Genomic DNA, 17,002 nt, shown 5'->3' with positions numbered 1-17,002 from the left:
GATTCCCCATCGATGATGTCACTGGTGGACGGGTTTTTGAACTGCCCACAGCGTCCTGAGACACAGACTGAGTAGAAAACAATGGTGCCATTTTCATCATGATTATTATATAAGGACCAATTATATAAAGATAGGTTGAAAAGTGGTGACGTGGTCCTTTAATTTCTTATCCCACGATTTTGTAACCTATTTTTCACCAGGTGCCAATTGCCTAAGTTCTAATCCTCTCACTCTGCCAACCTGGGAAGAGACCCAAACTGAGCTCATGCTTCCTTCGATGCATAAACTGAGCTACCGACTGCGCCACCGTTCACCTTACACAGGGCCGGATTTACAGTTGGGCTAGGGTGGGCTGCAGCCTGGCAAACTGGCAACTGCATTAGTGCACTATTAGTGGCTGTACTCTTTCTTTATTGCTCAACTCTCTTACTGTGATTTTATTATTAGAGCACATTGTGAAATATTTTGCTGTAAAACTGCATTAGTGCACTACTGGCTACTAGTGGCTGCATTCATTCAGCGACTAGTCTGTCTGCCTGCCTGCCTCTCTTTTCGGGGGGCTCGGTACCCCAAAATTACAGCAAAATGAAAGCAAAATACCCCAAAAACATTTCAACCGCCCGAATCGCACCGGAAACAACTGGAGCGGAGGGCACAAGACCGAAAGGGATGGAGGAGTCTCATCAATGGCCTATGTTCCTCAGGGAATTTAAAGGCCTAAGTAAGTAAGCTAAGTAAGAATCGCACTGGACAGCCCAGGGGGGCCCTGACATTTTGTCTGCCCCAGGGGCTAGACAAAAACCTTACATTAAGGTAAACTAACTGAAAAATAAGTGTTCACATCCATAAACTTTGTACAAACTTGTGCCAGTATACAGCTACATGTATGCAAGCATAAAAACATTTTTACTCTTGAAAAGCTCTGGCCGAGACGTTTATTTCAGCATGTTTCCACTTGAAGATAACTGACAAACTGACTTGGCATCTCCCCCCCCCCCCAAATAATATCCACACAATTATATGATAGAAGTGGAGCTGTTGAAAGGGCAAGTGCAGTGATGAAAACATTAAAAGAATATTTGACTGAATTCAGTGGAGGAGATTTTTTGGTTGAGAAAAAGGTTGATAAACAAATCCTATTGTATACAGTGTGTCTAATAACGTATCATGCACAGAGGAGAGCAATGTGATGAACAATAAGTTAGGTCGGGCGTTTATCGAATAGACAGCTTTAATGATAACTAGTTTTCATTCATTCTCTTTCCCTTTCTTCAACTATTTCCAATCCTATTTCTCTTTGTGACAATATTTCATGTTCATTTCAGTCTCCATAGCCAAACAATGGGAGTTTTTAATGAAAGGTTAACCGACACATTCCTCACCTATTAACCCCTTTACCTAATTTAGCTCTGCTCCAATTAGATTGAGCTCAGTAAACCACATGTATCAGAGAATCGTTATTCTGGCAAACATTCTACAAACATCTACCAACTTGCTCTACAAAAAGAGCTTGTGCATCGACTACTTTCGACGAAGACATTTGGAGTAGAGTGGAAAATGGAGGGGGCCAAGTACAGACCCCTAGGGGACACCAAACAAAGTATGTAGGGTTAAATCGGTTGTGCTCTCTGTTCAGCCTCCACCCAAGCGGCAGACACCACCAGGTTTGGACCCATATACAGGGGGGTGGGCTACAGAGCCTGCACGAGTGCAGAATTGATATGTCTGCACAATAAAAGGCACAGGGTTTTTGGTTGTGTTCAAAGTGGGTATAACAACGGTGAAACACACATTTGTTTCAATTTTTAAATGCCGCTTTTCAAATGCACATGACGAGCACATGAGCATTATTCAATATAGCCTAACATTGTTAAAACCCTGTACAGATGCACTGCTAATCTTATCAAACCATTTACTTAAGTTGTGACAGAGCACTCACTGACAGTATATGAATCAACTGTTTGTCTACTATAGTATTTAAGAAGTAAACGCAAACCACAAAAGTTGGTTGGAATCAGAAAATTTACATAATTGCAATACTTGCTAAACATATCAAATCAACACCTAAAAATCTATATCGTCAAGTCAAGACAGTCCATATTTTAGTAAAGCCCAAAATCACAGTTTCAGTCTGAATGGGGTCCCTGCAGATACACGTCCCTACCAATTAAACTTTATTCCAGTTTTTCAAGATGGTCTCTGCAGCATCAAGCGTGCTGTCTTGCTGTTAAGAGACAGAAAAGAAAACAGTGATACAGTAAGTCAAGAGAACTAACCTGTGTTAGTTACACCGCATTATTATTATTACTACTAGTATTACTACTATATTTACCTTTATGAAGCAGAAGCGAATGTATTTCTCAAACTGCTTCTTGGAATCTTCTCCACAGAATGCTGTTACTGGAATGGCTGCCAGTTTCTACCATGAATACATATACAGTAAGTACAGCAGCAGTGAAGAGGTACAACAGACTCCTAAAACTCAGTACAAAAACTAGTTTTATGAGACATCTCCTGTGCAACACAGTGGCAGAGGCCTAACATCTACAGAATGTAAATTAACTGAACTTGGTCCCTTACCTTTTCTTTGATCATCCACTTCACAAACTTGTAATCGTAAGCCTCATCATCTCCCATATGTGACAGATCCTGATCTAAAAACAAGAGATATGTCGGAATTCAATGTGTGTATGTCTGAGCACGGACAGCTGCAATACCTCACCAATACCGCTGGATGGCACTGTTGCGCAGCATCTCACACACACACACACAGGCCAGGGAGGACGACTATACAGTACAGTACAGTACATTACATAGTACTGTATAGTTGTACCGCTCACTTAACACGTTTTTTTTTTTTGGCAGGGGTATTGCCATTTAATATTCATGACAAGATAACCCAGGTGTAAATTACGTCAGAATTCAGTGCTCTATACTATATTATGTGTAAATATTTGTGCTCTTGGGGTCCTTTTATTTGCAAGATGACAAACATGACAGTCCAACTATGGTAAGGCTTTTGCAGGTAACACACGTAGTCTTGCTGGAAGGCTCATTGAAGCCGAAGGCCGTCTCAATTACGTTTTTCTGCAGAATTTGTATTAAGTGTTTAAGAATTACTAAATCAACTGGACACAGCCAGATCACCCGTTCACACAGTTGTCCAAAATGTCCATGTACAATTGCCCACATGGGTCTGGAAGTAGTGACTCACTGAGAACGGTGACATCCACGATCATGAAGTAACCTCCCTCTGGGATGATGGGAGTCATACCAGACTCTCGCAGGATAGCAGCCATGCGGTCTCTCTTGCCTTCCAATTCCGTTGCCAGTGAGGTGAAGTAGCACTCAGGCTGACCCATCAGCTCATAGTCTCTGAGCAAACCCTGTGCCACAGCCTCCTGCATAGTACAAACCATATCCAGTGAGTCTATACTAGTTATGACTGCCATAATGATGTTTTTTGTCATTATTTTGTTTGATATTTTACTTATTTGATGATTTGGGTAAAATGTGTGTTCCGGAAGTTTGATTGTGTCATTTCCGGTAACATGACCATATACTTTGGAATAAGCTCAGGATCACACAGTTATTGCATCTTCCGTCCATGCTGAGCAGACGGAGTTTGTCACATTGAACATGAAGCGTACAAAGTTAAAGTCCTGGTTATGATGATCTGTTCATGGGTTCCTCTCACACCTTCATGCTCTTTGAATTACGTGCAGTCAGTGAGGTAAATACTTGTTTTGTACATGAGTAATTTCTTTATATTACATTATGTGCTTTGTTTCATGTTGCTCATTCTGATCATGATTTATTTGTGTTTTATGTCAGTTTTGACGTGGGCTTTGGAAGCGATGCTTGCTACAATAAAGCCGTCAGTACATACACAGAACAACTGCTTCATTCGTTCTTCAAGTTCATCAAAGGGCGTGACAGTCAAAACTCATGCCGCAGACGACCGACGGTAGTCCGGGTCGTCAAGTCAACCACCAGACGACAGCCACCGAACCAGCAGCGTACCAGCGGGCCGGCCGGACCGCTGCGACTCGCGCCGCGTTCGGCGTTGCACTCCAGCTGCTGCGTGCTTGGTGAACCACGGATGGGATGGATCCATTGAACTAACATGCTACTTCGTAAACCATGCTGTTTGTTTGTTAACCAAAGACCAAGGTTAGTGCACTACACACGTTCAAGGCAAAGGACTCAAGAGCAAAGGAACTGACTGTGCTAGTGTGCTAACAACCTAGAAACATTTGGAAAGATCGCACCATTGTTATGCAAAGTGCACCAAGGACCGTGTCATGTCGTGGTCGTTCAGTTTGCTCTTTAAGGTGCTTTCTTTGTGGTATAAATTAAATGCAAATGCTATTTGACACTCATGGGACTATTTGAAATGGTTTATAAGGTTTAAGCCTTTAGACTGTGTGTGTTGGTTAAAGGTAAAGATGTCAAAAGAAGATAAGGGCATCTAAAGAATCTTCACAATGGTCTATATGGTTAAAGTACATGTTTAAGTGTTGGTTAAAAGTATAGATGTCAAAAGAAAATAAGGGCATCTAAACCTTCACAATGATTTATGGGGTTTAAGGTGTATGGTTAAAGGTGTGTTGGTTAAGAAGTAAATTGTCAAAAGGAAATAAGGACATTTAAAGGACCTTCACAAGCTTAAGCAACCTGCACAAGCAGAACCAGTCCAACATGGAACAAATTGAGTTCAAAGAGAGCTTGCAAACCCAAGAGTGTAAAGAGAGGTTATTGTATGATTTTGATTGCATTTATGCCCACTGGAAAAGCAGAGCAAAAAGAACAAAACAAGGTGTAATCAACAAGGCTCCAATTGGTAACCTCCAAGACAATGTTATCGCTGTTGAAAGGGATCTAGGAAATTTAAAGGACATTTATGATGCACTTGATACCCCTACCAGTTACCTGTGTCACAAGTTTGCCAAGTGTGTCCAGGTCACAACAAGGGTTATCAATGATGCAAATGCTCAGATTGCAAAAATGAAGGAAGAGTTAAACTGTCAGAATGAAACGGCAGTTGAATTTGCAGTCACACAAGCACCTATAAATGCCACAAGGCAACAGTCTAAGGTGGAAATCTTGAGAGGACTTGAGTGTTTGGAGGAGCTTAAAAGGCTACATGCCACACACACTCTGTTGCCTAAACCAACTCTGCAGCTTGTTGAGCAGCCTGAACCCATCGCTAAAGGCACACTGGTTCAGCTTAAGGGCACTGGTGCTGCTGACTCCTTTGAAGTGAGCAAGGAGATGGAAGTGGTGAAGAAGCATTTTGCACAGAAAGCAATTAACGCAAAGAAACATGCATTGGCTAAGAGAGCCAAAAAGGTGATGGCAAAGAAGCCCAAGAATGTGGTAGTTAAGAAGCCTGCTGCTAAGAAAGTAACAGCTAAAGACCTGAAGAAGGTCCCCAAGAAACCATCAGCTTTGCCTATGCCAGGTAAAAATGTCAAACCTACATCAACAAGGAAACCAAAAATGAAGGGTCAAGGAAAGGGAGTAAAGAACTGGAATGGAAAAGGCAAACTATCAAAAAGGAAGGAAAGGATGAACTACAAGAAGCATAGGAAAAAGAGCTTACTCTTACACGGTGCTTTGGTGGGAGGCAAAACAGTAGACCTCCTGACTAAGACATGTAAACCATTGCTAATTTTGTTTGTCACATTTAAGGTCCTATGTATTGCTTATTGCAAACTTGACTGAGTTCAGTTTGAAAGATGTTTCGTCCAAGTGTTCATGGTTTATTTCCATATGAATGAATTATTGAATAATGATCCAAAGAAAACAGAAGGAGAGATGCAATGTCGATTTAATTAAAGCAGATTCAGATCACATTTTGTTCAAATAGTGATGGTACTTTACATTTACTTTCAAGTTATATGGTGCTCTACAATTGTTGCATATGGATTAAGAGACAAAGTAGGAAGTTTAAACTGGGCAAATGTACAAAGATTTTATGACTAGTAATTAAATACACCATGATAATTTGTTAAATTGCGTTTGAACACTTTGCATTTTGATTAATTTGGAAAGTCTAGTCCAATCCAATTCATCCATGAGCTATTAACTGTAAATTGATGGTCAACATTGACTCTCGTTTCACACTTATGAATGCTTCAAACATTTATGCAGCTTGCAAAGAAGGGAAATGGTTACACCAGTTTGAAAGAAGGTTAAAGGGAAAGTTCAAATGTTGGGAGCCACAATTTGGCATATTTTGCTATGCATTATTTATTGTACATAATTGAAGAGTCTGTTACATGGTTTCATTTTGTTCATGTTACAAAGGTTTCATTTGTTTTCATAAGATTTGTTTGTAAAACAACCGGTTGAACTAAAGGTTGAAGTGGGTCACGGTCAAGGTTATTGGATCCATGATTTAAAGTTTATTTTCAATGAGGAGGTATTGATGATTTTTCAAATGTGAAAGATAAGTTGAAAGTTGATTGGTAGTCCCAAGTCAAGGTGGGAGTATGACTGCCATAATGATGTTTTTTGTCATTATTTTGTTTGATATTTTACTTATTTGATGATTTGGGTAAAATGTGTGTTCCGGAAGTTTGATTGTGTCATTTCCGGTAACATGACCATATACTTTGGAATAAGCTCAGGATCACACAGTTATTGCATCTTCCGTCCATGCTGAGCAGACGGAGTTTGTCACATTGAACATGAAGCGTACAAAGTTAAAGTCCTGGTTATGATGATCTGTTCATGGGTTCCTCTCACACCTTCATGCTCTTTGAATTACGTGCAGTCAGTGAGGTAAATACTTGTTTTGTACATGAGTAATTTCTTTATATTACATTATGTGCTTTGTTTCATGTTGCTCATTCTGATCATGATTTATTTGTGTTTTATGTCAGTTTTGACGTGGGCTTTGGAAGCGATGCTTGCTACAATAAAGCCGTCAGTACATACACAGAACAACTGCTTCATTCGTTCTTCAAGTTCATCAAAGGGCGTGACACTAGTAACTGTTGGCTTCTTCTCTGAGACACAGAGTAATTGAGGATACAAGGTTGGGACAATGAGCATATTTTAAGAATTGCTCAATCAGGACAAAATGATCAATACATAATATACTTTTGTTATTAAAATTACATTTAAATTCAAGTCGACCTATGATTTTACGATCATAGTGATGGTCTCTGACCAGAAACGTATCAAAGGCTACAGTGACAACAAGGACATTAATTCTACCATTGCCTCTACAAAGCTTGGACCAAAACGAACACAGCGATGTCTTGAAATACTTTAAGTACAAATATGGAGCAATGCAGAAAGAGCATGTCAAACTTTAAAATAACAATTTAGTGATTAAAAATGAAAGTAGCCCAAAAGCCACTTGTAATGTCTGCAAAACTGCCAAGCATATCTTATGTAAGTTGGAATGGTTCTACTTATGTAGGCTTCTTATCCACTGTGCAGCTATAATCTAGTAATATAAATAAATATTGGATCGGGACTAGTATCGGCAGTTTATCAATATTAAATAAAACAGATCAAGATCAGGGGAAAACTAGAAAAAGTGCCCCTCGGGGCACAGGTCTCCACCAGGACAGGTCAGGTTGCGGCCTTCTGGTGGCGCTATAATAGGCCAATGTGAAAAGGGTGCCATTTGTTCTTACACCATTGATGGCAATTGGATGATATGTTTAGCAAAAATCCACATGTGAAAAGGGTGGGATTAGGATATATTACTCAGCCTAGTAGGAAAGTCTGTGAAAGATTTCACATAAATTGCACGGTGCTTTCATGATTTGAGACTTTTTGTGTCAAAAGGGCCAATCCTGCAAACTTTGAAAGCCAATGTTAGCCAATTAGGATAGAATATGAAATATCGGACAGATCCGTCTTGAACACATGACTATAGACATAGTGTGTAACGATTTGCGGGAATTTTGTCGCAAGGAGCTGTTTGAATACGAAGGAGAGGTCATTGGCAGCAGAATGGCCCGAGGCAGACAGAGAACCAAGGTGCCGTGCCAGGAAGATGTTAGGGAAGATGTTATCGGTGATTGGATTTTTTGGGGGGAGAAGGTTTGTGTACAACCAGATGTTGAGTATCATGCCTACAATCTAGCTGTTGTTTGTATCATGAATCAGTTCACAAAACAAACAAGAACAGCACCAGAAGACCCTAGACTAGATATTACAGTTATCGATAATCATTGATAAATCAATGAGTCTAAATAAATGTTGCTAGTCTAGTTTGAAAGTCGGTAAAGTTGGTAGTTACCTGTAAAGGTGTAGAACAGGTATACAGAGTGTTCTGCATGACAGTTTGAAGATGCTTTATCAGGTGCTCTGGCCCTATAGACCAGCCCAGCTGGCAGACACATTTCAGAAAATTACTGACTTGATTAATATAATAATAATAATAATTTCAGAAAATTACTGACTTGATTAATATAATAATAATAATAATAAATCTGCATACCTTCCAGCCTGTAACACTGAATGTTTTGCCAGCACTGCTGATTGTAATCGTTCTATCCCACATCCCTGGCAGAGTGGCTATTAACAATGTTGAATAAAGACATTATGTTACTTTACTCATAGTTTTGAGCAACATTTTATTGCACTTTTTTTGCTTCCAATGTGTCTATTTTTGTCTTACACAAACACATTGGGTGCAGGTCTTTTTTCCGACAGCATATTGATCCGAAACCTCAATCCTAACCCAACCCTAACCGCAAGCACGGGAGCAGCGCATGTCGGACCATCGCTTTTTCGCATCGCAGCGAATGTCCCCCCGCTGCGGATCGGATCGTTGCCCCGTCGGCTAGAATGCTGTCGGAAAAAAGGCCACCTCCCAAACACATTGACAATGAATGGAGAATGGTACGTCAGTGTCTGAGCAAATAGACATGTTAAATCATCACTGATTATGGCATTGCTGTAATGTACAATACAGGGGTTCTCAACCTGTGGGTCGCCACCCCTTTGGCCAAAAGCATGGCCAAAGCATTTCCGGGGGTCCCCAGCCAAAAAAACTTTAAGAACCCTTGCAATAATACACAACTGATCGTGCAGTGCCATCACCAGTACTGCTGAAAATGTACCTATTTTGATATGTTGGTGTCCCTTGTAGATGAGCCACTCATACACCTCATCACTGAAGCATAGTGTGTCATGTTTAATACACAGGTCAGCAATCATCTGCAGCTCATCTCTATTGAATATCTGAAATAGAATAACTGTTGTCAAAGAAATTGGGTATTTGGGAAAAGCAATAAGGCAAAGACAATAGTTCAGATTTTAAAGTATGAGAGTAGCACTCGACTAGGATTCAATTTACATTTACAATGCAATCAATGTAATGGAACATCCCGTCTGACCCAGGGCATTAGCCCGTTGCCCACAGGTCCTGCGGATTGACCTGCAGGGCTGGCGGACGGGTCAAGGTTTTCAGCGCAAATATCGTGCGGCGGACGGGGCGGGCCACCCCTCCCTGAAACCATCAGCTTGTTCTGTTGTTCAATGTGTTGCTTTAGCTCCTGCTTTTTGACCAAGTGCCCTCCCCGTTCTGAGGCTCTGAACCTGACCGTCATCAGCGCAATGAGCACATCTGCACCAAATCTTTCTTAATTGAGCACGGTGCTGTGCAGTCATGCACAGTGCGCACACACAGAATTATGTGTTACTATTTTGGGTGTGCCGTATTGCCGCCTCGCAACGAAGTTGAAGTATACACAATCAAAACTAAAATGAGCATGAGATTCATTCATTTCGAGCGGAGAACTACACTGCTGCAGTGTGCACACAATCCAAACGAGTGAAGTGAACCGGTCCGAGACAGATAGTGTCACGTATGTTTAAGTGTTATACTGTTCATTCAAATAATTTGTTACGACTCACACAGGAAAAAGGGATGACATCACCTCTCTCTCTCTCGTATCTCTCTCTATCATAACGAGCGACCTGCACTGGTGTTTTTTTTTTTTTTTTTTTTTTATCCCACGATTTTGTAACCCATTTTTCACCCCTGTGTCAATCATCTAATCATTCTAATGTGATCCTGGGCTCTACACACCCTCCACCAACCTAGTCCCCATATATGGGGGACAAGGGGAGAGCAACGGACTTGAACTCATGCTTCCTTCATGCCTGAGTGTCCAAGTTGCTCCTTTACACCTGACAGGGGGGGAGTTTCCCTGGTTGGACGTAGCGCGTGGAAGGAACACGTTATTCCAACCAGTTCCTTTCCCCTCCATCATGCGCCCCGGCTGGCCAGGGGGAGGCAGTTTAGTGACCAGGATTACTGCATGTTTTTTGTGAGGGTACCTACCCTAGGGGACACGGGGAGAACATGCAAACTCCACACAGAAAGGCCCTTTCGCCAACCCCGCCTTCAGGTATGGGCACTGATGACACCGAGGAGGAAACACGCCGCCAGCACCCACAGCGTCCCGAGCGGGAATCGACCCAGGACTGCACTGGTGTTTTTCATACAGTAGTCACACACTACACACTATTCTTGACATCAATGCTTTCTCACACGGTCATACTGTAAACCCCACAAAAATCATTTTAGCAGCCATCTGTATTGACAACAAATGGCAGCAACATAAGGTCACAACTTTATCTGCCTAGTGCCTAGGTTACAGGTAACTAAACACCAAGTTTTCTTCTCCAAAATTACACTTGGTGAATGCATGAAGGAAACATAAGCATAGATAAATAAAGAGTTGTCTAAAATTATGAAATAACTTGTTCAGAAATCCTTAACATTGTTAAACACATCTGGAAGAGATTTGTGAATGAAAAACTGTCCTCATAAGAATTGTGACGCGAACGTACCTTTCCGATTGGATTGTTGGGGGTGTTGATGATAATGGCTTTCGTCTTAGAGTTGAATTTACTGGCTAGCTCATCTGGGTCAAGAACCCAGTCAGCACTTGATACGTCTTTCCCTTTATCAGACTTCTAATAGACAGAGATCAGAAAAACATCTTCAGTGAATATAGAGTTGCATGTTCCCTGGAGCTGGTAATCACTTCTGCCAGCACAATAGTAATAGTAACTGTGTGTACAACATATGTACTACTGTAGATAAATAAACAAAAAGCAACATCATTAGCTATGACTCACAAGGCGCAGCGGTATCAACACAGGAGTAGCCCCGGCCATCCGCACCATGGGTACATAGCAGTCGAAGAAAGGTTCAACTATAATGACCTTGAGGAAGAGATTGACAGTAACAGATAAGTTTATTTATGCGCATGTCCGAGTCCTGATAAAAATGCAATGAAACCAACAATAAATAAAATGCATATCAGTCACATCAGCAAACGTCCTTGAGAGAGAGGTTTGCATGTCCCACTAAGAGAAAATCTCCTTACCTCATCTCCCTCTTCCACCAGGCCTTGCATGGTACTAAATAAGGAACCATAGCCGCCTACTGTGACCAGTATTTCTTTGAGAGGATCAATCGCATGGCCGTAGACTTTCCCATAAACCTGAGAAAGGACTTTCACCAAAGATGGATGTCCCTATTCATTGAAAGGATGAAGAAATAATAGGAGCAGGTAATGGAAATGGCATTTCACCACCTATTAGCTATATCTTGATAGTATGTTTGGGCTGCTCTGCTGAAATAAATTGAATGTTGCTAATGTTCATTAGCCAATTAAGCCGTGTATAATTAGTTGTACGATAAATAACAACAATAGCCGATCTGCAAGCTCAAAACTTGCAACATGATAATCTTTGCTTAGAATTGGACGTTATGATTTAGATCAAGTTATTTACATTTTAAGATTTTCTGTCTCATCGACTAAAATGGGGGGGAACATTTTTGATGACGTCCCACCGGAAAATAACATTGAATGTTGCGCAACAGACGCTCCCAGCCTGTGGAGCGATGCGATCGGTTTTGATATCAATAAATCTCTGTCCTTTTATCAATCTCCGTCGTGATTGAATGGAGAACTCCGTCCTTGCCGCTCAGGGTGTTAAGAGATTGTAGATCTGCTATTTTCACAATATTTGAACATTTACAACACTTTTTGAAAAAGATTGTGCCTACAATTTTACAATTTACAATTTAGGCATTTAGCAGACGCTCTTAATCCAGAGCGACTTACATTAAGCCTATAACGATTAATGCCCAAAATAGACATGTAATGTTCACATATACAGTATAGTGCTGAAGCTTGTAAATACATAGCTAGGGTGACATGCCAAAACATGCCAATTCTGAAACTTACAAAGCCTCTTGTGTACTGGTTCATCTTGTCCACCGATGCAGCCTTGGCTAGTGCCTCCGTCACATAGGAAGGTGGAGGGATATCTGGGAAGCCTTGGCCCAGATTTACAACAGATGGGTCTGCTGCCAATGCTGTGAAGGCCACCCTGGAAAGACAATGACACAAACCACCAATTGTGGAGCACACAGGGACACGTTTGTGATCGATATCATTAACAAAGCCCCTCACAGCACATGTAAGATACAATATCTGTGATACCAGGGCTGGTCAAAAGTACTGATCACACCTCACATGACTTTGGAACCTACACAAAGCCATCCTAGAGTGAACAAAACTGTCAAGTATGTAAGTCTATCCTCATGGGAGTTTTTACTTTTCCCTTATTTACACTGTTTATTAGCATTTTTGCTAGTCACTCACGGGTGCCGTCCCACATAATAGTTCAACATCAATCACTCTAAACTCAAGACAAAGCTAGCTACATGTTGAGACTTCCACTTACCAAACATTCTTGTCCAGTCCTTCAATTCGTTTGGCGGGTTTATGCCGTGATGCCATTGTACGCTGTGTGTGAAGACCAAAGACAAGTCATCATGAGTGATTTTTTTTCTTTAACAATTCAATGTGGTACTGGTTTAGGGTCAATTTCTAGATTTTAAACATCAGAATGTGTGCTGATATAGTGTTATGCAAACTTGCAAAGTGTTCTCTGGCTCTAACTCGGGACAAGGCCTTTAGATGGCTAGTTGTTGCAATTGTGTTTGGGGTACAATGCAGTAGATTCTGTTTGAAGCAGTGCAGAGTAGACAGATGGCACTTTAGCCATAGATACAAATATCAGGACATTTACTGAAATGGTTTCTGAGAGTTCTGACCGAACATATTTAGGACATTTTAAAGCCTCTAGGACAGGAGTTTTCAACTGGTGGTCGCATGAGGTCCCGACCTATGCAGTATTATCTTGTGTGTGTCTGTCCAAGTGTGAACGTTGGGAACAGCATAGCCAGACGTGACCATGTTAATGTGTGACTCGTGGTTTTTTAACAAATATAAGCGCTCCGTTGAACTGATCAATGACTGGCTGTAGAAACAAGTCAATGATGTTGGTATAGTCACACCATGAAACACAAACACTTCTGTGAAGTCTGACAAATGCACAATAGCGCATATTAATATTTTCATTACAAATCTCGATTCTCAGCAAAGTGGACTTCTTCATAGCTGAATAACTGTGCAGAGCATAAGACAGCACCACCTGCTGTTGTCTAGCAGGCAGTGCAACATGTGAAGTTGTGACTGTGATCCGTTGTTTTCAAACAAATAATATGTGCGTAACTGCGTATGCTATTGTGCATTTGTCAGACGTCACAGAAGAGTTTGTGTTTCATGGTGTGACTACCAACATCATTGACTTGTTTCTACAGCTATTCATTGATCAATTCAACGGAGCGCTTATATTAAACAAACACAAATTACGTTAACACCTGGACAGACACACATAATATAATATATATCAAATACACCATTTCCTACAGCAGTTGTCAATGCATCATAGCGTGATGGGTAGAGCACAGCTCCCCAAGTTGTTTTTGGTTCATTGCGAAGACGGTTCGAATCCCACACTGTGATATTTTCATTTATTTTTTATTTTCATCATTCTAACTGTTGTATAAGTGCATATTGTCACGGTTTCATACAAGTGAGATTCCACAAACAATCGGATGGATATATGGAATGATCTTTATAGGGAGTATGCACATGCATGATTTTCCCATCAGGACGCTCCCCCCTCATCTAGACTGAGTGGCAAAACATAGAGCAGCATGGAGTGTTGGAGTTTGGAAGCGCTCGTTGGAAATCACTCAACCGTCCTGCGTTCCACCTGTTTCTAAATGTCACATAATGCAGGAGGCAGCAAAATGTTGTGTTATTGAAAACAAACACTTCCAAACTCTGACAATAATCAAATGCAGGGCATTTCTTGACAGAAAGTAGCTCATAACGTTTCTATGGTAAACTTTAATTCAAGCTTTTCGTACAGCTGCAATGTTGGTGAGTTTAACACTGTTTAATGCAATCAGACATGACTTTTCTGTGTGGATGTATGGACTGGCAAGGCCAGGAAGTAGTTTTTTGCCACTCAGTGGGTGTTCCCGCATAACTTCCAGGTACGATGATGTTACGCCTTTGAGTATATATTACGGCACCCGAGTTCTCCTCCCATCCACTTGCATTAAGTTGCTCTAAAGCGCAAGAGGCGATTTCACTCCTCCTTCCGGGTAGGAACAGAGTGCATTCTGGGATGGATTTGCCCCAAACACATGAACGTGCTGCCATTGACTATCATTACACACGTTCACGTGCGTTCACGTATGAAACTGCGTTCACGTGTCATCGTGAACGTGCACAATGATAGTCAACGGACCAGCGCGTTCATGTGTTTGGGCCCACGCTGCAATACCAAATTCGGCCACTATGTCCATTTCGCCTCAGGGTTTCCTCCAGGTGCCGTCTCTATTCATATATACTTTAAGTGTCACACGCATACCCTCTATCCACACTTTTCCTGGGCTGTGTGTGCTCTAGTTCCTGTTGATTTGATCCAATGAAAGCCAATGAAACTGGTCAGATGACCAATGATATTCAATGAAATCAACAGGAACTGGAGCACACACAGCCCAGGAAAAGTGTGGATAGAAAAGAATAGGCGAAACATCTGTGAAAGAAGGCTTCATGAACGCACACCACCAGCCCAGACACCAGATAACATGCGACACCACTAAATCCGTCACACCGGTTCGCCCCGGTGACAGGATGTGCACATGCACGCACTAGTGGGGGGGGACGCGACAGGCCAACAGGCCCGCAGCACACCAAGGCCCGCACCCGCTCGATCGTGATTTGGTGGAAGGCCCCTCTCTATCCTGATTGGATGAAGGCTGGGTCACCTAAAACAAAACCTATGGTATTTTGACCCCAGGGGTTAACTGGGGATAGGGAGGAACTCCTTATATGGTCAGCACACACTATATTAGGGAGGATTATCACAACAAATCAAAAAAATAATATTTGAATTAAGTGAAATCACTGAATATACCTTTAATACTTACGTGTGAAGTAGAAAACCTGCTTGTACAGTTCACATGCACAGATGCAAACTGGTAGAACCTCCGGACTGTCCGTGTAATATTCATGCTGCACAAAATTAAAATGTTTTTTATTGTTTGAATGTTGTCAGACACTGCACTGTCCGTATCAGCTATATATATCTAGCCTTGTGCTGCGTTTGTCATTTCACAGTGAACTTGAGTGAAGTACTGCCATAACTGTAGCATGTGATAATGAAGTTTGTAAATCAAATTACCATCATTTGAAGAAGCGTCTGACGACACTTTAGGGCAAATATAGCTACCTACAGTACTGTAGCGCTGCGCTGGTCCAGTCAGTGAGAGTCTCGCTGACGCACTGGACCAGGGCTAACAATCTGTACTGCTACAAACGTTGCTTGTAGTACTGCTACAAACCATGAATTAACACAACTTGATAACCATTGCAGATGAGGAGGAATCCAACACCAAATGACCCGGCATTTGCACTCTCTCATCGATAGCTAGTGCAAGCTATGCTAAATGCTTAGCGCTCTATAGCCGAGCGACATCTGATTGTTTAAAAAACATTCCGTGATGAGAGTATGTACTATGTATGCCAGCAGTGCCAGATTGTAAACACATTACATGTAACATACCATGCAGTGGAGAGGAAAGCGTGGGGGCAGCGGGTTGTTTGTACTGGCTTTCTTGAAAGACACCCTTCGTTAAAGAAGGGGTGCGTTTTGTTTGTTTAAAATGTGCGTTTGCGGTCTGTAAAAGCCAATAGTGTCTATGTTACATCCGGCAGAGCAGACACTCGCATGAAACAATCGAGCTCACCCAAATAGTCCCCTCCTACAGTCCTGTCCAATCATATTGAGGACGCGCATGACACGTTATGATTATAATGTACGAGTGGCTAGAAATGGAAGCCTGCGGCGAATTAAACATATTAAACATGCTTAGTTATAGTTTGAGTGAAAATAGCAGTTTATATATGTTTTTAATTGTTTAGCCTACCATATAAAATGTGGTATTGAGTATCAACTTCCATTGTTTAATGACATTTGACATTACATTTTTATAAATTACATTGAATAGATATTCAATATTTGTGGACGATTTATTGATTGATTGATTGATATTTGTATTTCACAGTATGTATTTCAAACGAAATCACAGTTCAATACAAAAACTGCTATTTTGAGGATGAGACCGAAAAGCTCTAGACTTAAATGTTTACATCAGGGTCCTCCATTTTCAATTCATCAGAACAGACGTACAGATATGTACACTTCTATGAAAAAAAGAGGAAATCATCATTAAGAAAGTAACAAGAAATGATGACTCAGAGATGAAAATCTCTTAGCCTAGGCTAATTTCTATCAATTTAATTTGGGGGTCCTTGAAATTAAAATGGCTGAGAATCAATGGGTTAAACTGTAGATAGATTATAGATAATTCACAGAAAATACAATAAATGGTAGGGCAGCCCCTCAATAGCACAATAGCACATACGGTAACCATATTTGAAACAGGGCTTAGAAAAGCACACACACACACACACACACACACACACACACACACACTTCAGTGGGCCATCAATGCCTTTCGTGCAGATCCGAGCCTATTTGTTGAATTTTCATGCCAATCAATCAAAAACAGTGATAAGTG

At 41.2% G+C, this 17,002-nt stretch overlaps 1 protein-coding gene across 4 annotated transcripts; it reads right to left on the bottom strand.

The window, feature by feature from the left end:
- Positions 1-921: 921 nt before the first annotated feature.
- Positions 922-16,055, bottom strand: LOC308320596 (kynurenine--oxoglutarate transaminase 3). 4 transcript variants are annotated; one of them, XM_080771138.1, is made up of 14 exons: positions 15,985-16,041; positions 15,350-15,434; positions 12,742-12,803; positions 12,240-12,384; positions 11,373-11,522; positions 11,122-11,208; positions 10,831-10,956; positions 9,093-9,213; positions 8,468-8,544; positions 8,267-8,356; positions 3,215-3,401; positions 2,581-2,654; positions 2,333-2,419; positions 922-2,224 (listed from the first exon to the last, which is right to left on the bottom strand). In XM_080771138.1, exons 2-14 carry the CDS (start codon positions 15,431-15,433, stop codon positions 2,168-2,170), a joined length of 1,347 nt encoding a protein of 448 aa, XP_080627264.1. In that variant the 5' UTR covers position 15,434; positions 15,985-16,041; the 3' UTR covers positions 922-2,167. The 4 variants fall into 4 exon arrangements, with proteins under 4 accessions (XP_080627264.1, XP_080627267.1, XP_080627265.1 ...); XM_080771141.1 differs by having other exon boundaries at positions 15,337-15,434; positions 15,985-16,006; XM_080771139.1 differs by lacking the exon at positions 15,985-16,041 and adding an exon at positions 15,604-15,946.
- Between the last annotated feature and the right edge of the window lie 947 nt (positions 16,056-17,002).

This window comes from Protomyctophum bolini, assembly GCF_963924005.1.
Source record: "Protomyctophum bolini genome assembly, chromosome: 8".
NCBI classification, from domain to species: domain Eukaryota; kingdom Metazoa; phylum Chordata; class Actinopteri; order Myctophiformes; family Myctophidae; genus Protomyctophum; species Protomyctophum bolini.
The sequence above is the reverse complement of the archived record's forward strand: the minus strand, read 5'-3'. Positions and strand labels throughout refer to the sequence as shown.